Source organism: Silene latifolia, unplaced genomic scaffold (assembly GCF_048544455.1).
Source record: "Silene latifolia isolate original U9 population unplaced genomic scaffold, ASM4854445v1 scaffold_88, whole genome shotgun sequence".
Lineage (NCBI taxonomy): Eukaryota > Viridiplantae > Streptophyta > Magnoliopsida > Caryophyllales > Caryophyllaceae > Silene > Silene latifolia.
The window spans coordinates 3,327,613-3,351,957 of record NW_027413793.1 but is presented as its reverse complement, the minus strand read 5'-3'; the positions used below and the strand labels follow the sequence as shown (position 1 = coordinate 3,351,957).

The 24,345-nt window shown below is 39.4% G+C and overlaps 1 protein-coding gene across 1 annotated transcript; it reads left to right on the top strand.

Annotated features, from left to right (window-relative positions):
• Nucleotides 1-21,393: 21,393 nt before the first annotated feature.
• On the top strand, nt 21,394-22,125 carry LOC141640530 (uncharacterized). The gene has a single exon (XM_074449301.1). The coding sequence runs from the start codon at nt 21,394-21,396 to the stop codon at nt 22,123-22,125; it is 732 nt and encodes a 243-aa protein (XP_074305402.1).
• Nucleotides 22,126-24,345: the final 2,220 nt, after the last annotated feature.

The window sequence follows — 24,345 nt, the reverse complement described above, 5'->3', positions numbered from 1 at the left end:
CGTGTATTATCAATGAACTAAAAAGTCTAGGGAGAAATTTCGAGTCCGAGGACATCATTCGAAAAATTATTCGTAGGCTTACCACTAAATGGCAACCTAAGGTAACCGCCATAGTGGAGGCCAAAGATTTATCCATTTTATCTCTTCATGAACTAATGGGATCACTAATGGCTCATGAGTTTAATCTCGATAAGAATTCTAGTAAATCTTCAAGGGGAAAGAGTCTTTCTCTAACATCCTCTTCAATTGGTGATTAGGATAAAGAGGACGATGAGTTTGGTTTGTTCTTTAGGAATTTAGTCGAAATGGTGAATGGCCATGGACACAAAAGGTTCAACAATAATTTCACGAAAAAACGCTTTCCAAAGAAAAGACCTACTACCACTATAGGAAGCTTTAAGTGTGGTGACAAATCACACCAAATTAAAGAATGTTCTAAGTGGGATGAGATTAAGTCTAAGGATAAGAGAGATAAGGCTAAAAAGGACTACAAGAATAGGGTCATGTCCGCCATATGGGGAATGTTCGACTCCGAGGACGATGAAATCATCGAGGAGGAACTAGAGGCTAAAATGTGTCTTACAAATCGTCTGAAGGACAAAGTCTCCAAAACCTCGAAATCTGAACATCTTAGATTTCTTATGGCTTACCCTGATGATTCCGACAATGAGGTAAAACTTCTAAAAGCCAAGGCTAGGACTTACTACAAAGAAAAAGTATGTAAGCTTCTTGATAAACTCTTTGATAAATGTCGCCCACAAACTGAAAAGTTGGATCTCATGCAAGATGAGATAGAGGAAATTGCTCAAGAAACTTTCACCTTAAAAATAAACTTAAACCAACAGATAGTGTGACTGTTACTTCTGAGGCATACAATGAGGTGAAAAGAGTAAACATGTTGAACAAAGAGTTGTCAAATGAACTAGAGTGTCTTAAGTCGAACCCCAATGATGTTTATGATCTTCAAAATGTCAATACTACTCTAATTATGCAAATTTCCATGATAACCAAAGAACGTGATGAGCTTTTAAAAGAACAATCCATGTTTAAAGGTGTAATTGATGACTTAGTTGATATGGTAGAAGAACTCATAACAACAGTGTTTCCGACCGTTGCTTCTGACAGTACCAAAGAAGCTTCAAATGAACTAGTCACCAACCTATCAAAGGAGAAAGAGTGTCTTAAAGTCAACATAGATGCCTACAAAAGGGAGATTTGAATGCTTCATGAAAAATTTGTCAAACTTCAAAATGAATCTCCCGAATTTAGTTCGTCTAGATCCAAGATTGTTCACGTAGATAGATGCATCTCGAGTCTTGAGCTTAATGTTCAACAAAAATCTGAAACTTTTATGGAATTAAAATCTGAGTATGTCTTAATGAGGAAGGAGTTAGAAAACTCTAAAGAAAGGAACAAGTATCTCACCTTTAAAGTCGAGGAACTAAACAGAAAACTTTTTGAGGCTAAGAATGTTTCTAAAAATTGGGAAGGAAGTCAAAACGTCTTAAATTTCCTCACCAATCAATCCAAGAGATGTGATAAAGTTGCCGGTCTCAGTTTCAAATGGAACAGTCGGACAGACTGCTGCTTTCAAAAACCAGATCCAACTCAAACCGACTTTCGAAGAAAGAAATATGTTGGTTTTCCCAAGTACATCATTTGCAACTATTGTGGAAAAACCGGTCATGTCTTTAATGCTTGCAAGAAGAGAAAAAAGGACATTAACAAGAACATCAAAGTTGTAAAACAAATCTGCATTAGAAAAGATATGTTGAGAAATCTAAGGGATAAGAAGGGACCCAAATTCATTTGGGTTCCTAAACTCAAAGTCTAATATTGTGTAGAGCTTGGTGATAGGCGGCCGCAATTGGTACTTGGATAGTGGATGTTCTCGTTATATGACCGGAGATAGAAGCCAATTCCTCTCACTAGAAGCTTATGATGGTGGCAAGGTAACGTTTGGCGACGACAAGAAAGGTGAAATAATAGGCATGTGGAAGGTCGGTAAGTCATCGTTACTTTGTGTCGACAATGTGCGGCTTGTCAAAGGTTTGAAACATAATCTCCTTAGCATTTCTCAACTATGTGATAAAGGTAGCATTGTGGAATTTAGTGCTAATTTGTGTCGAATAATTGATGCCAGCACTCATAAAATTATTCTCGAAGGGAGACGTGTTAAATATGTGTACTTAACCGACTTAAACATGTTATCCGGTCATACCATGTCATGCATGAGTGTAATGAAAAACGATCCTTGGTTGTGGCACAAAAGGTTTGGACATGTTAGTGCTAAAACTCTTAATACTCTTAGGAGACTTGACCTAGTTGAAGGATTTCCTAACATGAAATTTGACTTTGATAAAGTATGTGATGAATGTGAAAGATGCAAACATGTTAGAAGCTCTTTTAAACCCAAAAGAATTGTTAGTACTCTTCGTCCTTTACAACTTTTGCATATCGACTTATGTGGACCAATGAGAAATAGAAGTAGAGGGGGTAGTCATTTTGTGTGTGTCATTGTTGATGATTATTCTAGGTTTGTTTGGGCACTTTTCTGAAGTTCCAAGAATGAGGCATTTGATGAGTTTTTAATTTGGTTGAAAAAGACTCAAAATAAACTCGATTTCAAACTTGTTTCCATAAGAACGGATCATGGAACCGAATTCGAAAACTCATCATTTAGTGCTTATTGTAATAACAATGGTGTAGACCATAATTTTTCGGCTCCTAGAACACCACAACAAAATGGAGGGGTTGAAGGAATGAATAGGACCCTTGAAAGTATGGCTAGAACCATGTTGTTGTGTAGTAAATTGCCTAGGAACTTTTGGACCAAAGCGGTAAACACCGCTTGCTACATACATAATCGTGTCATGATAAGGAGCATAATCAATAAAACACCCTATGAAATTTTACGTGGAATAAAGCCCAATATTTCATATTTTAGATGCTTTGGGAGCAAATGTTTTGTTCACAATAATGGTAAATATACCTTGGGAAAATTCGATCCACGTAGTGATGAAGCGGTCTTTATTGGTTATTCCGATCATAGTACGGCCTATAAAGTTTACAATAAACGAACCATGCTAATTGAAGAAAGTGTCCATGTCATATTTGATGAATATAGCATTCTTGGACAGGTACAAAATGATGATGAATGACACGTCTGTCGCGTACCTGTCAAAAATATCAACTGGCTCTAACTAATATAGCTAGGGAAGTCGGGTCGAATCCACAGAGAGGTAGGAAAATGTCAGCTTATTCTAAGTTCGTCAAGGTAACCAAATTGGGGGGTTTATAAATGTGATACGCTAAACTAAAAGGAATAAGGAAAAGAGAATAAAAGAAAGGAATTAATCAGATAAGGAGAAACAGCTAAGACAGACGGTTCACCATAATCATTCAGTCAAGTAATCTAGGTCTCAGATTAATGCAAATACGATCTAAGGGGTAGCGAACGTCACCTTTCGGTCCTTAATTCACCCTAAAGCGTAAACAGCTTAACTTTCGCCCTCACTGCAATACCCTATTGTTCGCTACTAGTCTCGCCTTTTCCAACCTTTCGGTCCAGGTCAAGGATCACTAAGAAATAAATGTCTAATTGCGTCGACTCAATTAGACGCATACAATTAATTGCAGCATTTAAACAACGAAGATTACACCCGCATTAACCCAATAAATCGAATATTATTCCCTCATGATTATGGATCCCCTATAGTCTTAGCAGGGGGGAATTAGCTACTCATTACCGTCGAATTAACAATAATGACAAATAGGTAATTAAAACTAAACATGATGATATAACTAATAGGGATTGAATTAAAGCAATATGATAACAATTAAAAGAGGGAAGGAATTTAAGCAATAAATAAGATTAAAGGTAAAAGTAGAATAATGATACCAATCGCCAAATCCAAATCCGGGTAGCAAAGTGTAAAGGAAGAACAAAAATCCAAGAATAGTAGTCTTAGGTAGAGTAAAAATGAACGTGAGAAGAGAAGAGAGGAGTAACGTAGTTCACTCCTTCAGTCTTATACTAAAAATCCATCCTAAAACCTAATCTATGGACTAATTACAAAAGCTCATAAAATAATTAGGCGGAAATTAACTAAGGAAGGAAAAACCACTTGATCGAGTAGAAATAAACTACTCAATCGAGCAGTTATGCGTCAATCCCCTCGATCGAGTAGAAATAAACTACTCGATCGAGTATTTCTTACTTGTCTCCTCTTGTGTGTACTCAAAAGTGGTCGATCGAGTAACTTAGGCAAATAAAAGCATTCGATCGAGCAATAAATCACTCGATCGAGCTGTTTAAGCTCGTTAGACCTTGAATTACTTCCCGAACCCGACTCACGCGTCTTCCAAGTGTTTGATTTCCAAGCTCCGGCTCCTTATTCTCCATGAATGCATACAATTGGGACAAATTAGGCTCGATTTAGCTCCTCTTCGGTTAATTCCTGCAAATTACATAAAACGAACCAAAGTAGAATATTCGGGGGTATTTGTAGCCAGATGCTACATAAAAAGTACAGAAATGCGTGTAAAAATGAGGTAGAAACCTTATATAAAAGACACGCATCAAATCTCCCCAAACCAAACCTTTGCTTGTCCCCAAGCAAATATGAATGCAACTAAGAAATAACAGTGGAACGGGACCAACGCATCAGCTACAAATCACCCACTAAAACCAATTTAATGCAACAAAATGACAAAGTGGCAAATGAGAAGTGCAAACGAGTTAAATCAATGTTTCAAACTTACTGAACCATCGACCTTGCAAGACTCAAAAGATATCGGACTCTCACGGGTCGCTCGTCACTCAAAATTAGGCACAAGGTGAGTATATATGTGAAAGATAGGAATAAGTAAGACACTCACCTAACTCGACCTATAAGAACATGCATGCAGTTAACATGAATAAAGTCTCTACAACCGTACATATGCATTCCAACCATACTAGTGACCAAGACACATGCCGAGGACTTACATTTGGGTAAGTGAGATAATGGGTAAGAAGGGGCTAAGATGAATTTGGATATGTGGAGTTAATTGCCAGGCTAGCAACAACGGATCCAAATATAAACTGTATCCTAACTTCGTACTCAATATAGCAAGATGAAACGGTGCAAAACCATGCACTAAGCTCACGAAACACCAAAAATCGTCAACTCCCCATAAGATAAAAGTAGGACATGGAAGTGAAAATCATTAACCAATTTCTTTTTCACATATGATTTTTCTTTTCTTTTTCTTCTCTTATTCCATTTTTTTTTCGTTTCATTTTTTTTTTCTTCAATTCTTTTTTTTCTTTTCATTCCCTTCAATTCTTCCACCATCTTCTGAAATCAGATAAAATAACCATATTGCAATAAAACATTCCAAAAACTACTCGTCACTAGCTCGACTAGGGTAGGAAGTATTATAGAAAGTAGTTAATAGGACAAAAAGGCAATTTGGCTATGTGGGGCTCATGGGTAGAATGAAATAAAGAGAACTGCCTCTCCTAACATGTGTCACCATCCACAGACCGAATGCATATAGGTATTAAGAAGACTAGACTCATGCTTATGCAAATTGATGTTACATGCCTTAAAGAGAGTACTACACACATCTTAAATGAAACCGGACATGAATGTCGCCAGTTTATAAAGCTCTAACCTCAGAATGTAATGTAGCTTGCCGACATAATGAATCAAGTCTATTCGTTCAGATAAGAAAGAAACAAAAACTCGTAGATTATGCACATAATCATGCCAACTAAATGTCAAGAATATGCAAGGCTCGAGTAAAGATTCAATGTAGCGTCAGTGTTCAAACGTTCCGACTTAAATTAAACATGAAAATTTTTGAAATTTTATGGTTTTTTGAATTAATTAAAGCAACAATGCATGCGGAAATCAATAAACGTAAAAGCAAAAATGTAAGAAAACATGCAGACACAGATATGGATGCATACCTCCCCAAACCAAACCGTACAATGCCCTCATTGTACCAAAAATAGGGAAAGAAATGCAAACTGAAGAGAAAAGGATAAGTGGAGTCGGAAAACTTACAAAACGTCATAAGGAGGGACCTCCCCAAACCGACCATGAACATGGGAGGTCAAAGAAAGTCAAACAGTAGCTCCATAGACGGAAAACATCAGCTGGGAGTCAAAACTACTCGATCGAGCACTTGGAACAGCTCGATCGAGTGAACTGGTGCATGGAAGGACTCGATCGAGTAGAAAACCGCTCGATCGAGTGAACGTGATTTTGGAAATGGTCGATCGAGGACAATTATCACTCGATCGAGTGAAAACTATCCCAAAAGGTGCTCGATCGAGCTGAAAACCACTCGATCGAGTACTTAGACCTGCAAAACACGCAATTAAAGCAAGGAAATACATAGGGAGTTCGTAAAACAGCGTATAAAGTTCAACAATAAGCTAAGGAAAAATAAAATGTTTAACAAAAGTACAATAAAACAGTCCGGGCTGCCTCCCGGAGAGCGCTGGTTTAAAAGGTCCCGCACGACCTTTCTGGCATCAATTAACTGACGCGTCAAGCTTGTCGAAGCGCAAGACCTCAACACGATTGTCTGCTTCATTCGCCTCGTGGTAATGCTTCACATATTGGCCATTCACCTTGAACCTATGACCTTCGGAATCTTCAAGCTCCACGGATCCAAATTTGGTAACAGCTGTCACCGTATAAGGACCATTCCTCCTGGACTTCAGCTTGCCAGGAAATAATCTCAACCGGGCATTAAACAGCAGCACCTTTTGCCCAACATGAAACTCCCGAGGTAGAATTCTCTTGTCATGCCATCTCTTCGTCTTTTCTTTGTAAATGTGCGAGCTATCATAGGCATTAAGCCTAAACTCTTCCAATTCATCTAGCTGCAAAAGACGATTCTGACCACACAACTTAGGATCATAATTAAGCTCACGAATTGCCCACCAGGCCTTACATTCCAATTCAACAGGTAAGTGACACGATTTCCCATAAACTAGCCTATAAGGTGATGCACCAATTGGTGTCTTAAAGGCAGTTATGTAAGCCCATAATGTGTCATCTAGCTTAAGACTCCAGTCTTTCCGTGATTTAGAAACTACCTTAGACAAGATCTCTTTCAGCTCGCGATTAGAGACCTCTACCTGACCACTAGTTTGGGGATGATACCCCAAACCACGCCGGTGTTGGACACCAACTTTAGACAGAATGGAAGTTAGTTTCTTTTCTTTAAAATGCATTCCCCCATCACTAATGACGACCCTAGGGACACCAAATCGGGGGAATATGATCTTTTTAAACATCTTTATCACGGTCTTAGCATCACAATGAGGTGAGGCAATTGCCTCAACCCATTTTGACACATAGTCTACAGCCACTAAGATATACCTGTTACCTTTACTGGATGGGAACGGTCCTTGAAAATCAATGCCCCAGACATCGAAGACGTCAACCTCTAAGATGCCGTTCTGTGGCATCTCATGTCTCTTTGAAATGTTCCCTGATCGTTGGCAAGCATCACAAGCTGAAACAAAAGACTTAGCATCAGTAAACAAAGAAGGCCAAAAAACCGATCAAGTACCTTAGCCACGGTGCGCGATGGACCGTGGTGACCACCATATGAAGAGGAGTGACAGCCTCCAGACTACTTTGGTCTCCCACCGTGGAATATACCGTCTGTAGAGACCATCTCGCACATTCCTTAAACAAGTAAGGATCATCCTGTAAATATCGCTTAGCGTTATACAGAAAACGCTTCCTCTGCTGATGAGAAAGGTCAAGCGGCAGCTTGCCACTGACAACGAAGTTAGCTATATCTGCATACGAAGGCTCTTGGTCAACAATAGATGATATAACAACAATTAAAGTATCGTCAGGAAAAGAATCATCAATAGGTAGAGAGTCTTCCCCTTCTTGTCGCATCAGTCGCGACAAGTGATCAGCTACATCGTTCTCAGCTCCTTTCTTATCCTTAATCTGCAAATCAAACTTCTGAAGAAGGAGTATCCATCTCAGTAGCCGTGGTTTAGCCTCCTTCTTAGCAAGGAGATGCCTCAAAGCTACATGGTCAGTAAAAACAGTAACTTCTGACCCAACTAAATAAGTACGAAACTTTTCTAAGGCATAAACTACAACTAGCAGCTCTTTCTCAGTGGTAGTGTACTTCACTTGAGCCTCATCCAGAGTTCGGCTCGTATAGTAGATAGCATTCAAAGCTTTGTCCTTCCTTTGGCCTAGCACCGCTCCTAGTGCATAGTCACTCGCATCACACATAATCTCAAACGGCAAGTCCCAGTCGGGAGGCTGTATGATCGGCGCAGAGACTAAAGCCTGCTTTAACCTATTAAAAGCAGAAAGACACTCATCAGTAAACACAAAAGGGGCATCCTTAAGTAGCAACTGTGTAAGTGGTTTAGCAATTTTGGAGAAATCCCTAATAAACCGGCGATAAAAGCCGGCGTGACCAAGGAAACTCCTCACCCCCTTAACATTAACAGGAGGTGGTAATTGCTGAATCACTTTCACCTTCGCTTTATCAACCTCTATACCCCTATCGAAACTAAGTGCCCTAAGACAACTCCCTCGTTGACCATAAAGTGGCACTTCTCCCGATTCAAAGACAAGATTAACCTCAATACAAATACTGCAACACTTTCTCAAGGTTAGACAGACGAAGAAAAAATCACTTCCATAAACACTAAAATCGTCCATGAAAACTTCCATGATAGACTCAATATACTCTGAAAATATCCCCATCATGCACCTTTGAAAGGTGGCAGGGGCATTACACAAACCAAAAGGCATCCTGCGATAAGCAAAAACGCCCTGAGGACAAGTAAATGTAGTCTTAGCTTGATCGTGCAGGTGGATAGGGATCTGAAAGAACCCTGAATACCCGTCTAAATAGCAGAAAAATTTATGAGAAGCTAACCTTTCTACCATTTGATCAATAAAAGGAAGGGGAAAGTGATCTTTTTTGGTGGCGGCATTCAGCTGTCTGTAATCTATGCACATCCGCCAACCAGTCACTACTCGAGTAGGTATTAATTCATCCTTATCATTCTTAACTACATTGTCCCTCCTTTCTTCGGGACCACCATCTCGGACTTACCCATTTAGAATTACCGACGAGAATAAATAATACTGCGTCTGCGCCTTCATTACCTCAGCCATCACAACATCCTCGCATCTTCTCGGTTGTTCACCGGCCTGACCACCGTCTGCAAGGTTTGTGATCTTCCTCCAGCTCTATCCTGTGCATACAAATATCGGGACTAATCCCCTTGATATCGTCCAGTGAATAGCCCATTGCTTTCCTGGTTTTCTTAAGTACAGCTATCAAAGAAGTCAGCTGATCATCATTAAGCTTAGCACTGACAATGACTGGATATTGCTCTGTATCGTCTAAGAAAACATATTTAAGATGAGAAGGGAGAGGCTTACGTTCCGGTAACTTTACCTCAATGGAGCAAAGAGTGCTAATCATTTGTTCCACTTGCTCTCCCTCATGCTCATCTAAATCATCAACAAGCAAATCCAATGCGGCGTCATCGTCGTCAGGCTATCTCGCACACTCATCAAAAAGCATAAGAGCTTCTAGTGGGTCCTTCATAAAAGAGCCCGACCAGAAGTCATAAATAGACTCGTCAATAATATCAACCGAATAGCAAGTATCCTCTATCATTGGTCGAGCCAAAGTACTAGGCAGACTGAAAGTGATAGCGTCATCCCCTACTGCAAGAGTCAAACGGCCTTGTCTGACATCAATAACAGCCCCAGCTATATAAAGGAATGGTCTTCCTAAGATAATTTGGGTCCGGGTGTCCTCAGCTATATCCAAAACAATGAAATCTACTGGGATAAAAAGCTTGCCTATTTTCACAGGCACGTCCTCTAAGACACCTAAGGGCTTCCTAACGAGATCTATCACCATCTCAGTAGGGTAATGTCGATCACTTTAAAATGACTCATGTTCAGTTTCTTGCAAACAAGAAGGGGCATGACACTGACACTGGCACCTAAATCGCAAAGGGCCTTATCAATGACCATGTTGCCTATAATACAGGTAATAGAAAAGCTGCCTAGATCTTTCATTGTAGGTGGACCTTTATTCAAAAGCAAATTGCTAGACTCTTCCATAAATGAAGTCGTCTCAAATTCACTTAAATTCCTCTTACGCGTCACAATATCTTTCATAAATTTAGCGTAAGTGGGTACCTGAGTAACAAATTCGGAAAGAGGGACAGTTACCTGGAGGTTCTTCACAATGTCCACAAACTTACCGTACTGTTGCTCGATCTTTGCGTCCTTCAGACGGCCTGAAAAGGGTACCCTGGTAGCAACGAGTAGACCCGCAACTTTTCCTTTACCTTTATCAATGCGTGACGTCTCCACAGCAGGGGAAGATGACACGGTAGCGGCATTAGATAGCAAAATAGGATCTCCGCCACTTAAAGTACTCGATCGAGTACTTATATCACTCGATCGACCATTCTCTTCTTCTGTTTCACTCGATCGACCGGTTTCATCACTCGATCGAGTGATTTCGTCAGCAAAGTTACTCGATCGAGTAAGATTATCACTCGATCGACCAACATTAAATTCTGCACTTCTCGATCGACCATTATTTTCACTCGATCGAGTGATGGGACTAATAAATTCACTCGATCGAGTAGATAAATCACTTGATCGAGTGTCTGAATTGCACGCAGCAAGTATTTCGGTTAAGAATTCATCTAGATCGTCTTCTGGGGTATCCTCAGCTATCAAAACCTCGTCTTCTTCATGAGTAAGGCCATTCTAAAAATTCATTGCACTGACTGGATCGCATATTGGAAGAGGCTTGGCTTGGTCTTTCGAGAGTGTTAACTGCGCGACTTGTTCTTTCAATTCCGATATGACTGTTTTAGATTGTCGTGATATACTCATCATAATAGATTTTAATTCGGCAATTTCTTCACTTGCAGAAGGAGGAATCAGTAGCGGAGCTGGCGGAGAAGGGGTAGAGACATTCTTTATTTCTTCATACAGCTGAGAGAAAGGAACTCCCTGCTTGTATTTCTGATAAGCAAGAACGCGCTCTACACTTTCCATGCATCCGATAGGGTCATGCCCTTCCATGCCACATCTACCACATGGCTCTATATGCTCCGTGATCGTAGGCATCCTGGCAATTAAACTTTCAAAGCAACAACTAACCTGCAAAACTAATCAAAACTTTGCAGAAATGAGATCAGCCTCAAGGAATAAATTCCTTGAGACAAAAGACAAACTTAATTAAAGCAACAAAATTGGGCCACCTCCCCGGCAACGGCGCCAAAATTTGACACGTCTGTCGCATACCTGTCAAAAATACCAACTGGCTCTAACTAATATAGCTAGGGAAGTCGGGTCGAATCCATAGAGAGGTAGGAAAATGTCAGCTTATTCTAAGTTCGTCAAGGTAACCAAATTGGGGGTTTATAAATGTGATACTCAAAACTAAAAGGAATAAGGAAAAGAGAATAAAAGAAAGGAATTAATCAGATAAGGAGAAACAGCTAAGACAGATGGTTCACCATAATCATTCAGTCAAGTAATCTAGGTCTCAGATTAATGCAAATACGATCTAAGGGGTAGGGAACGTCACCTTTCGGTCCTTAATTCACCCTAAAGCGTAAACAGCTTAACTTTCGCCCTCACTGCAATACCCTATTGTTCGCTACTAGTCTCGCCTTTTCCAACCTTTCAGTCCAGGTCAAGGATCACTAAGAAATAAATGTCTAATTGCGTCGACTCAATTAGACGGATACAATTAATTGCAGCATTTAAACAACGAAGATTACACCCGCATTAACCCAATAAATCGACTATTATTCCCTCATGATTATGGATCCCCTATAGTCTTAGCAGGGGGAATTAGCTACTCATTACCGTCGAATTAACAATAATGACAAATAGGTAATTAAAACTAAACATGATGATAGAACTAATAGGGATTGAATTAAAGCAATACGATAACAATTAAAAGAGGGAAGGAATTTAAGCAATAAATAAGATTAAAGGTAAAAGTAGAATAATGATACCAATCGCCAAATCCAAATCCGTGTAGCAAAGTGTAAAGGAAGAACAAAAATCCAAGAACAGTAGTCTTAGGTAGAGTAAAAATGAACGTGAGAAGAGAAGAGAGGAGTAACGTAGTTCACTCCTTCAGTCTTATACTAAAAATCCATCCTAAAACCTAATCTATGGACTAATTACAAAAGCCCATAAAATAATTAGGCGGAAATTAACTAAGGAAAGAAAAACCACTCGATCGAGTGGAAATAAACTACTCAATCGAGCAGTTATGCGTCAATCCCCTCGATCGAGTAGAAATAAACTACTCGATCGAGTATTTCTTGCTTGTCTCCTCTTGTGTGTACTCAAAAGTGGTCGATCGAGTAACTTAGGCAAATAAAAGCATTCGATCAAGCAATAAATCACACGATCGAGCTGTTTAAGCTCGTTAGACCTTGAATTACTTCCCGAACCCGGCTCACGCGTCTTCCAAATGTTAGATTTCCAAGCTCCGGCTCCTTATTCTCCATGAATGCATACAATTGGGACAAATTAGGCTCGATTTAGCTCCAAAATTTGACACGTCTGTCGCGTACCTGTCAAAAATACCAACTGGCTCTAACTAATATAGCTAGGGAAGTCGGGTCGAATCCACAGAGAGGTAGGAAAATGTCAGCTTATTCTAAGTTCGTCAAGGTAACCAAATTGGGGGGTTTATAAATATGATACGCTAAACTAAAAGGAATAAGGAAAAGAGAATAAAAGAAAGGAATTAATCAGATAAGGAGAAACAGCTAAGACAGACGGTTCACCATAATCATTCAGTCAAGTAATCTAGGTCTCAGATTAATGCAAATACGATCTAAGGGGTAGCGAACGTCACCTTTCGGTCCTTAATTCACCCTAAAGCGTAAACAGCTTAACTTTCGTCCTCACTGCAATACCCTATTGTTCGCTACTAGTCTCACCTTTTCCAACCTTTCGGTCCAGGTCAAGGATCACTAAGAAATAAATGTCTAATTGCGTTGACTCAATTAGACGGATACAATTAATTGCAGCATTTAAACAACGAAGATTACACCCGCATTAACCCAATAAATCGACTATTATTCCCTCATGATTATCGATCCCCTATAGTTTTCGCAGCGGGGAATTAGCTACTCATTACCGTCGAATTAACAATAATGACAAATAGGTAATTAAAACTAAACATGATGATAGAACTAATAGGGATTGAATTAAAGCAATATGATAACAATTAAAAGAGGGAAGAAATTTAAGCAATAAGTAAGATTAAAGGTATTATTAGAATAATGATACCAATCGCCAAATCCAAATCCGGGTAGCAAAGTGTAAAGGAAGAACAAAAATCCAAGAACAGTAGTCTTAGGTAGAGTAAAAATGAACGTAAGAAGAGAAGAGAGGAGTAACGTAGTTCACTCCTTCAGTCTTATACTAAAAATCCATCCTAAAACCTAATCTGTGGACTAATTACAAAAGCCCATAAAATAATTAGGCGGAAATTAACTAAGGAAGGAAAAACCACTCGATCGAGTAGAAATAAACTACTCGATCGAGCAGTTATGCGTCAATCCCCTCGATCGAGTAGAAATAAACTACTCGATCGAGTATTTCTTGCTTGTCTCCTCTTGTGTGTACTCAAAAGTGGTCGATCGAGTAACTTAGGCAAATAAAAGCATTCGATAGAGCAATAAATCACTCGATCGAGCTATTTAAGCTCGTTAGACCTTGAATTACTTCCCGAACCCGGCTCACGCGTCTTCCAAGTGTTAGATTTCCAAGCTCCGGCTCCTTATTCTCCATGAATGCATACAATTGGGACAAATTAGGCTCGATTTAGCTCCTCTTCGGTTCATTCCTGCAAATTACATAAAACGAACCAAAGTAGAATATTCAGGAGTATTTGTAGCCAGATGATACATAAAAAGTACAGAAATGCGTGTAAAAATAAGGTAGAAACCTTATATAAAAGACACGCACCAATGAAGATGATGAATTTGAGATAGGTCTTGTGAGAAAAGACTTTGTGTTTGAGGATGAGGAAGCTCCAAATAATGACGCCATGCAACAGTCACAAAGACTGTTACCTACTGATATAAGCAACAACTGGGGGGAACAAAAAGTGAAACAACAGTTCCAGAAGCTGTTGCTTCCACTTCCAGATCAACAGTCCAAGACACTGTTGCTCCAGAAGAATCCTCAAACACTGATACAGAGCAATCTTCTGACCAACAAACAACAGTCACGGAGAATGTTACATCTGAGGGCGAACAAAACACCTTTGTTCCTAGAAAATGGAAACATCAAAGCTCCCATCCACACTCAAATCTAACAAGTGACTTGAACTCCGGAGTTAGAACAAGGGCCTCCCTCAACAACTTTGCATCTCTTGATGAGTTTTGTGCCCAAAGCACCTTTCTCTCTCAAATTGAGCTGACCAATATAAAACTTGCATTGACCGATCCCGATTGGATGATAGCTATTCAAGATGAGCTCAATCAATTCAAGAGAAATGAGGTATGGCTCCTTGTCCCTAGACCATCTAATCGTACCCTCATTGGTACTAGATGGGTCTTTCGCAATAACCTTAATTATTCCGGTGAAATCTTAAGGAATAAAGCTAGACTAGTGGTGCAAGGTTACAATCAATAAGAGGGAATTGATTATGATGAAACCTATGTACCGGTAGCTAGGCTTGAGGTCATATGATTATTGATAGCTTTTGCGGCTCACAAAGGCATTAAGCTCTTCCAAATGGATATCAAAACCGCTTTCTTAAATGGATATTTGGAAGAGGATGCCTTTGTAGAGCTACCTCCGGGCTTTTTAGACAATGATTTTCCTAAACATGTTTTCAAATTAGACAAAGCTCTTTATGTTTTAAAACAAGCACCTAGGTGTTGGTATGATAGATTGTCTAAATTTCTCATTGAAAATGGTTTTAGAAGAGGTTCCATAGATAAAACATTGTTTTTAAAGCAACAGTCCAGTGAAATATTGGTTGTCCAAGTATATGTTAACGACATCATATTTGGAGCAACAAATGAGATACTTTTTACTTATTTTTCGGAACTAATGAAATCGGAATTCGAAATGAGTATGATGGGTAAGCTAGGATTTTTTCCTGGGCTCCAAATCAAGCAATCCAAAGATGAAATCATGATCTATCAACAAAAGTACATTAAATAGATGCTTAAGAAATTTGGGATGACTAATGGCTACCCTCACTCCACACCTATGGTATCCAAGTCCAAATTGGACAAAGATGAAAAAGGTAAGGGCATTAGTGAAAAGGTGTATCGAGGTATGATTGGATCGCTTCTCTACTTAACCGCAAGTCATCCCGACATTCTTTTTAGTGTTTGTTTATGTGCTAGATTCCAATTAAATCTGAAAGAATCTCACTTTATAGCGGTCAAACATATGCTTCGATATTTGATTGGAACACAAGATCTTCATTTATGGTACCCCTTACATTGTCCCTTTGATCTTATAGGATATTCCGATGCGGACTATGCGGGTTGTAGTGTTGATCGAAAGAGTACCTCCGGGATTTCAACGTTCTTGGGTCCGTGCTTAGTCTCATGGGGCTCAAAGAAACAAAACACGGTAGCTCTTTCAACGGCCGAAAGTGAATACGTTAGTGCCGCTCATTGTTGCTCACAACTTTGGGTAAAACAACAACTTCTCGATTTTGGTATTATTTACGATTCCATTCCCATATTATGTGACAATACGAGTTCGATAAATATATCAAAAAATCCTATTCAACATTCTAAGACCAAACATATTGAAATTCGTCACCATTTTATTCGTGATCACGTAGAAAAAGGGCATGTTGAACTTATTTTTTGCAAAACCGAAGATCAAATTTCCGACATATTTACTAAACCTCTTGCAAGAGAACAATTTGAAAAACTTAGGTTACAAACTGGCTTAATTAATTGCATTTAATTTTTTGTGAATTAAACTAATCCCTCACATGATTGACTAGAACGGGTTTGCTATCTTTTACTCTAGTTTATTCATTCTGTGACATGTCCTTAATCGATAAATCGTCTTTGTGCATCAATTAATCACTCAACCGACTAATTAGTCATATTTTTAATGTACACTACCCCTTTAAATAAAGGCAACTACCCCTCATCTCCATTTAACACTAAAAGTCTACCCTCAAAACCGCCATCTTGACCAAACCCCTCAGCTCCCTCACCTAACCTTTAAACCAACCCTTTTACCATGGTAAAAACATCGCTCAACTCTCACCTACCCCATCAAACTCCAAAAATGCCTAAATCCTCAACTGACACCTCACCTAACCTAACCACCGTCGCCACCTCCGAGAAACCCAAAGCCTCATACTCCTTCCCCATCACCCACTCATCAGAACCAACCCTCCAACCCTCATCTGAACCCACACACATCACTGTTCTACCACCCCTCATACCAACTCCGTCTATGGGACGAAAAATTAAAGAACCCGATCCGGAACGAGAAAACCATCATCAACCTCCAGTACATCGTCTGAACCCGTCATCATCATTTATAAGGAACATGCAGAGGAAGATCCGCTCAAAACACATCCGAGGAGGAAGTTAACCAAAACGTTTAGGGATCTAGTACCGGCACTAAACCATCACCGAAGAAGAAAAAGGGTCTCTCCATATTGTCTGATATTCTCGAAGAAGGAGAGTATGATGTTGAGGATGAAGGAAAGTCTGATAATGGGGAAACCGAGGACGAAGAGGGTAACCCTTCAATGGGATCTGAAAAAACTCAATCCAAGGAAGGGAGATCCGGAAAAGAAATCGATTCCGGTGAAAAGGAAGGGGAATCGGCAGCAAATGAACCTCCGAAAAGGAAATCTAAGGGAAAAACTCCAACAAACAAGAAAGGAGATTATCTCTCCTATACGGATCCGGTTCCCTTAGCCGGTAAATAGGACCCACCCACTGTGAGAAGACAGATCGAGGCAAGCAATCTTCTTCCGACCATCAAAACGACATGTGTACAGTTAATCTTCAAGGAGGCCATTCATTGTCCGAGGGTGTACACCTCGACATGGTCCTTCTCTGATCCTGCCTTTTCTGAATTTGTGGAAGCAGTTAAAGCCCAAGGTTGGGAAAACCTCATCCAAATGGAAAACCCGTTTTTGTTAGTGAAATTCTTCAATTTTATGCAACGGTTCATGTCAACGACACTATGAGATCTCTGACAACAAAAGTAAATGGTAAGACCTTCTCACTGACTCTGGTTCATTTTTCGAAGATTTTAAACATTCCTCATGACGGGTATGATCAAACCCCCGTCAAAAACACCTGGCCGGTCCTCGACAATGTTTCCCCTATGGATGTCATAAAGGCCATGAATCCGTCCTCACCCGCTTTTCAACCTGCTGACCCGACTAAACTTCCTGCCCTTGCCAAACTACTCCATAATCTGCTTTGTTGCACAATCAATCCCTCTAATGATCGTGCCTGATTATCCGCTGCCCAACAATACTTGGTCTATCATTTGTTCTCTCGCCACAAAATAAACCTCCCCTCTTTAATGTTTAAACGTTTTGCGATGATTGAAGCAAAAATCCGAGATCCCCAATACACTAAACAAATTCGCCTCCCCTATGGAATATGGATTTCTGAGATGCTTCGTCACAAAGGAGTGTTGGTTAAGGAGAGTGTCAGTTATCAGGGTATGTTTGACCGTATGACCTCGGGAAACTTGGGTAAAATGATGTTGCGCCCGAACAACGGCTGTCTTATGTCTATTCCTAGTGGAAAGGGCAAAGTTTTGGAAAAAGGGTCCTTTGGTCTAGCCGTGGGTGGTAGTGGGGACAGTTCTAGCATTCTTGCAGCCATTGCGGAGTTAAAGGAGGAAGTGCTCGGTCTCAAGAGTTAGATGAGCCTCATTGCCGATATGGATTTTGTCAAGACCACCCTTGACACCTTGAAAGGCGAAGTCGACATTGTGTCAAATATCCTTCAAGTTAAAGCTGATGATCGAAAAAAGGATCCCAAAGCTCCGATTGATGATGATGATGATGATGATGACTTGGATGGGATCCAAGACTCCTCTCCCTAAACCTGTCCTTTCCCCTTTTAGCCTAAATCTGCCTCCTTTTTTTTACACCCCGCGCCCATTTGATCCTATTTATTTTGGTGGTGTACGATTAAACTTTGCTTAACCTTTGCGAACATGTGTTTGAACTCCGGTTTAAAACTTTGTTTAAGTTGACCTTGTTATTATGTGAAAATTTGGTTGTCTTTTCCGTGACGTCTCATGCATGTTTATTCCGTGTCCGGGGATAGTATCTTACTCGTTTGATGATGTCGAGAGGGGGAAAAGGGAAAATTCATGTTTCTATTACTTGCTTATTGATTAATCTCTTGTTTTGTGTTGACATAAGTATGTTAGTCTTTTGCTCTAGGATTTGTTAAATTATAAGTTCACCTCGTTTTTTTTTTTGCTACCTTCATGATATTTTTGGAGTGACCATTTGAGGGGGGAAATTTTGGGAACATTCATTTTGTGAGGCTTGTCATCATCAAAGGGGGAATTTGTTAGAACCTATTTGTTGATGATGACATACCCATTTTAATTGTGTTTCAAGTGATCCATTTCAGGAATAAGTCCATCTCCCTAATCAAGAATTAATCAATGTTGAAGGCAAAGTGTTGATGAAGTCTACCCAAGACTTGTGTTGTAATAGAGTCATTAATGTAAGGGTGAAAGAGTATGGTACCAAGCAACAGTCATAAGCAACGGTCTGTTTATTAATGCAACAGTAAGCAAGACCGCTGTTCAACAACGGTCTACTTATCATGCAGCAGTAAACAAGACTGTTGCTCAAAGTCCGTGTCACTTGAAGAAATAAGAAGTCTTTGATTTCAAAATACTCTTACTTTCAAAGTGTTCTCTTTTATCTGAGAAGTTTTCACCCTTGATTATCAAATATAAAGAAAGGGTTTTATGAAGAAAAGAATATTCCAAAAGCATCTTTTAAAAGAGCTTTACTCAAATTGGCAATTTCTTTTATCATAACTTTTGGAAAGTTTAACTTGTTTCATTCCAAAACTGGTTTTCTAAAAATGTCTTGTTTTGATTGTCATCTTTGTTTGACTGATTTACAAGGACCCTTTTGGATGGTTACAAAACCTCTTTTCATCTTTTTCCTTTGTAAAAATACTCTTTCTTGTGCAAACTAGGAAAGGTCAATTATATTTGTTTTCTTTCAATTGTCTTGATCTTGAAACCCTAGTTGACCCCTTTATAAAAGGAACACTCTTCTCATTTAATCCTTAAGACTTTTTCTGAGAATTTCAAAGAGTTTTGCAAAGTGTTTTAAAGAACTTAAAAGCATTTTTCTTGTTTGCAAAATATTTTAAGTCTTCAAGTGCAACAGTCTTTACTACCGTTGTTTTGAGTATCCTATTCTCTCACCTAGAATCGTTTGATCAATAAGTTGTCCTTATCAATTCTTCTTGAATCTGTTTGAGGAAACTTGATCCTGTAAACATTCCAAGGTAGAGTGTCGAGTTCTTAGGCGGATTAGTCTTTGAACTCTTGTCGCAACCGGAGTAGGTTGTTGGTCCTTTTAAATGTAAGAGTTTTAAGTAGTCGGAGTAGATCACTTAAATAATCATTAAAAAGAAGATTGGACGTAGGCCCTTAGAGAGTTGGCCGAACCAATTCAAAAACAGTGTCTTGATCTCTCGTTACTTTATATTCCGCTGCATTTATTTTACTTGTACTTCATTCGTGTTTTTATTTCCTTAGCAACAGTCCTGAATACTGTTGCTTTGGTCTATAGCCTCAATCTTATTTGCTAAGACAACCAAGCAACATTCAGAACAACCGTTGTTTTTCATTTCAGTAATCTTCTGCAACAAACATGATACACTTCTAATTACACGATTTATTTGATGTATCCACTTGTTCCTCATATCATCAATCAACTTGCTTTAATTCAATAAAGTTCAAGTTGAAATTTTTAAAATAGTACCTAATTCAGCCCTCCCCCTCTTAGGTACTTGAAATCCTAAACTCTTCATATTTAATCTAGACATGATTAGGTGATGAAGTAAAACGTAAAACATGCTTATAAGGATTAAAGATTAAACTTTGAAAGGTTAAAGATGAAAACCAATTCATCAAAAAATTCATCAAAAATTACTTCCAAAAAAACTCCGATTAATAATTCCAAGGCTTCTATTGTCAATAAAATTGGTAGTTCGAGTCGAGGTCCTAAACCACACAAGGGTCCACAGTCTGATGCTGGAAAATAGACAAAGACTTTACGTGAATTGACTGGGATCTAAGTGCTACAATTAGATGAGAATGAAGTAATCACTGTAGAAGTTCCACCAATGAAGCAGGTTGGGTTGACCTGGTCTCTTAGGCAAGGTGGTAGGAGTATTCCAATCCTAGCCCCTTGTGCAGAAGAGGAGGAGACGGGATTTCTTCAATTCTCCATGGATGATATACGTCCCGAGGTAGATTTTTGGAACTCATATGTCTACTATTATATCCTAGGAGCAAATCCTCAATAGGAGGTGATAGAAGGTTATGTTTACAGAGTCTGGGGTCAGTTTGATATTGATAGGGTGTCTTTCATGGATAATGGGGTGTTTCTTGTGAAATTTAAGAAACCAGAGAGTCGGGAGGCATTATTAAGCTCTTGTTATTATCTGTTTGACAACAAACCTGTGATTGTGAAACCCTGGCATCCTGATGTAGAGCTAGTTAAGGAAAAGGTAGAGATAGTGCCTGTATGGTTGAAATTATATGGTATTCCTTTGAAATTTTTGGGGGACTGTCTTCCTAAAATTGGAGGGTTAGTGGGGAAGTTTGTGCAAAGGGACGCTGCTACGGAGGATAGGGTGAGAGTGAGTTATGCTAGAGTAATGGTTGAACATCAGTTTGATCAAAAATTAGCAGAGAGTGTTCAGTTTCTTGATGAAGCAGGAAATAAAATTACTTTGAATATTGAATATGAATGGAAACCTCTTACTTGTGATGTGTGTAAGGGGACAGACCATGAAGGTAAACAGTGTAGGAGTCCTCCATTAAAACATGTAAGGCATGGCAAACCAAAACAGGTATGGAGACCTGTCCAAAAACCAGTATGCCCAACACCTGCAACAGTACCACATATTCCTATCTTTACTCCTGAAATTTTCCCTCCTCTAGTTGTCAAAGATAATCCTGCCAGGTTGGTTATGAGGATGACCTGGCAGGATGGATCTGTAGGGGGGAGGCATTAGGAAAATCTTGAGCTTACACGTTTATTGATGCTTTGAATGGTATGGCTACACCTAGGGGGTAGTCCAGAGTGGAAATGACGCTCCTAACCCAACCCCACAATCTAATGCATAGTATTGGGTTTTGGAATGTTAGGGGATTAAATGACCTGAATAAACAGAAGGTAGTAAAATGGTTTATGCATAATAATGGTGTGGGTTTATTTGGTCTCTTAGAAACTAAAATAAAACCTAGTAGCTTGCTTAAGAAGAACACTACATTGTGCGAGGGTTGGAGTGTATCAACAAATTTTAGTTGGCATAAAGGAGGGAGAGGTTGGATTTTGTGGAAACCAACTTGTTTTAAGCTTCATTTCCTGGAGTATGGAGCACAATTTATCCATATGCTGGTGAAGTCTAACACTGATGATCACAAGTTTTACTTAACTGTTATATATGCTTTCAATGGTCTCTCTGAGAGAATTGAACTTTGGGATTTTCTAAAGAAGTTTGGTGCTACTTGTGATGCTCCTTGGCTCAGGATGGGGGACTTTAATACTGTTTTGTCCCCAATAGAGAGACTGGGAGGGTCAACTACTGATGCAGAAATGCAGCACTTCCAGGAGTGTGTTTCTCTATGTGGGGTTTATGATATTCAGGCTACTGGTGCATTTTTTACTTGGTCTAATAAACAGGGGCCTCAGGAGAGAGTGTACAGTAGGTTGGACAGAGTGATGGGGAATCAGGAGTGGAATGAGCAGTATGGTGATTATATTGCCCATTTTCACCCTGAAGGACTGTTTGATCACCGTTCTTTTTCCTATCGTTAATATGAGAACTGAAATAGGAGGGAAAAGATGTTTTAATTATTTTAATATGTGGGGGAGATCAGAGGAATTTATTGACTGTGTGAAGAATGTTTGGCAACGACAGTTTGATGGTACTAAAATGTTCAGGTTGATCAAGAAATTGGAAGCTTTAAAACCAGTGCTAAAACTATTGAAGAAACATTGCTTCTCAGATATAGAGAATAATACAAGCATTACTGGCTCTCTACTGGAACAAATTCAGAAAGAATTAGTAGAGCACCGTGGGGACTTGGAGCTTATTCAAAAAGAGATGGAGGTGGCCCATGAATTGCGTGAGCTTGTTGTAGCAAGGGATAGTTTTTTGTCTAAGAAAGGAAAGGTACAGTGGTCTTTGGAAGGGGATATCAACTCTTCTTTCTTTCATAATGCTCTCAGGAGGAGAGTAATAATAAACAAAGTCCTTATGATTGAAGATATGAACGGGCATCTTTGTACTGAAGGGGATCAGATTCAAGAATCTTTCTTAGCTTATTATAGAGAGTTGTTGGGAACTAAGACAACTACTTCTAGTGTCAATATTCAGGTGGTTAGAAGAGGGAGATGTTGTAATCAGGATCACTGGGAGAGCTTAAACAAACCAGTAACTTGTGAGAAAGTGAAACAGTGTATTTAGCATCGCAAAGGAGAAATCCCCAGGTCCTGATGGATATACCAGTCAATTCTATAAGGATGCATGGGGGACTATAGGCACAGAGGTTTGTGGTGCTGTGATTAATTTCTTTGAGACTGGTCGACTTTTAACTCAAATCAATGCTACTACTATCACCCTTATTCCTAAAATGGATAGACCTACAAGTGTGAAGCATTTTCTACTTATATCTTGCTGCAATGTTATCTATAAGGTCATTTCTAAGCTGTTATGTAATAGGCTAGCTTTGCTGCTCCCTGATGTGATAAGCAGGAACCAAGGGGCATTCATTAAGGGGAGGAGTATTCTTGAGAACATATTGATTTGTCAGGACCTTGTGCGAATGTATAATAGATCTAATACTTCTTCAAGGTGTATGTTCAAGTTGGATTTATAGAAGGCATATGATACAGTTGAATGGGAGTTTATTGATCAAATGCTTGAGGCTTTATGCTTTCCAGATAAATTTAGACAGCTGATCATGGTGTGTGTCTCAACTACATCATTTACTTTATGCTTGAATGGAGCTCAGTTTGGTTATTTCCCAGGTCATAGGGGTCTGAGGCAAGGGGATCCTGTTTCCCCTTTACTTTTTACCATTTGTATGGAATACCTAACTAGAGTCCTTGATTATGCAGTCCAGAAATGGTTTTTTCGTTTCCATCCTCTACGTGGGGATTTAAAGTTGAACCATCTGCTGTTTGCTGATGATTTACTAATGTTCTGTAAAGGAGTTGTGAGATCCATTATGCTGATGCTGAGGGCCTTTGCCACATTTTCTGCTGCTTCAGGATTAAAGGTCAATGCATCAAAGTCTGAAGTGGTGTTTAAAAGGGTAGATGATGATATTAAGCAAGAAATTCTTCAGATCTCAGGTTTTTGTGAAGGTGTACTGCCTATGAAGTATTTGGGTATTCCTATCCAGGCTACTAGGCTCACCAATGCTGATTGCAATATTCTTGTGGAAAAGATTGTATTTAGAATTAGGGGAATTAGGGCAAGGCACCTGAGTTATGCTAGCAGAGTTACTCTGATTAACTCAGTCTTTAACACATTGCACAACTATTGGGCTTCAATATTCTTAATCCCAAAAATGGTTATCAAAAGGATTGAAGCTGTTTGTAGGAACTTTCTATGGGATGGTGATGTTGAATTCCATAGGGTTCCTCTTGTGTCTTGGCAGAAGGTTTGTAGACCTAAGAAGAGTGGTGGTTTAGGTATTCTAGCAGCAGGGTTGTGGAATATGGCTAGTGTAGGTAAATTGGTGAACTGGCTCTTTACTAAGGCTGACAGGCTATGGGTCTAGTGGGTTGATCATATTTATATGAAAGGGCAGGATTGGTACTCTTATGAGCCTCCTCCTGATTCAAATTGGAATTGGAGGAACATCTGCAAACTTAAAGACTGTCTAAAACAGGGATATCAGAATGACCTCTAGAGTGCTGACCCAAGAGGGTATTCTGTGAGTAGGGGGTATCAATGGTTATAGGGTGTGCACCCACCTGTACCATGGTACCAAGAGGTTTGGGATGGTTGGTGTATTCATAAACACT

What these genes read in the sequence shown, in the direction of transcription:
- LOC141640530 (XM_074449301.1), top strand. Translation starts at nt 21,394, where the DNA reads ATGACGCTCCTAACCCAACCCCACAATCTAATGCATAGTATTGGGTTT.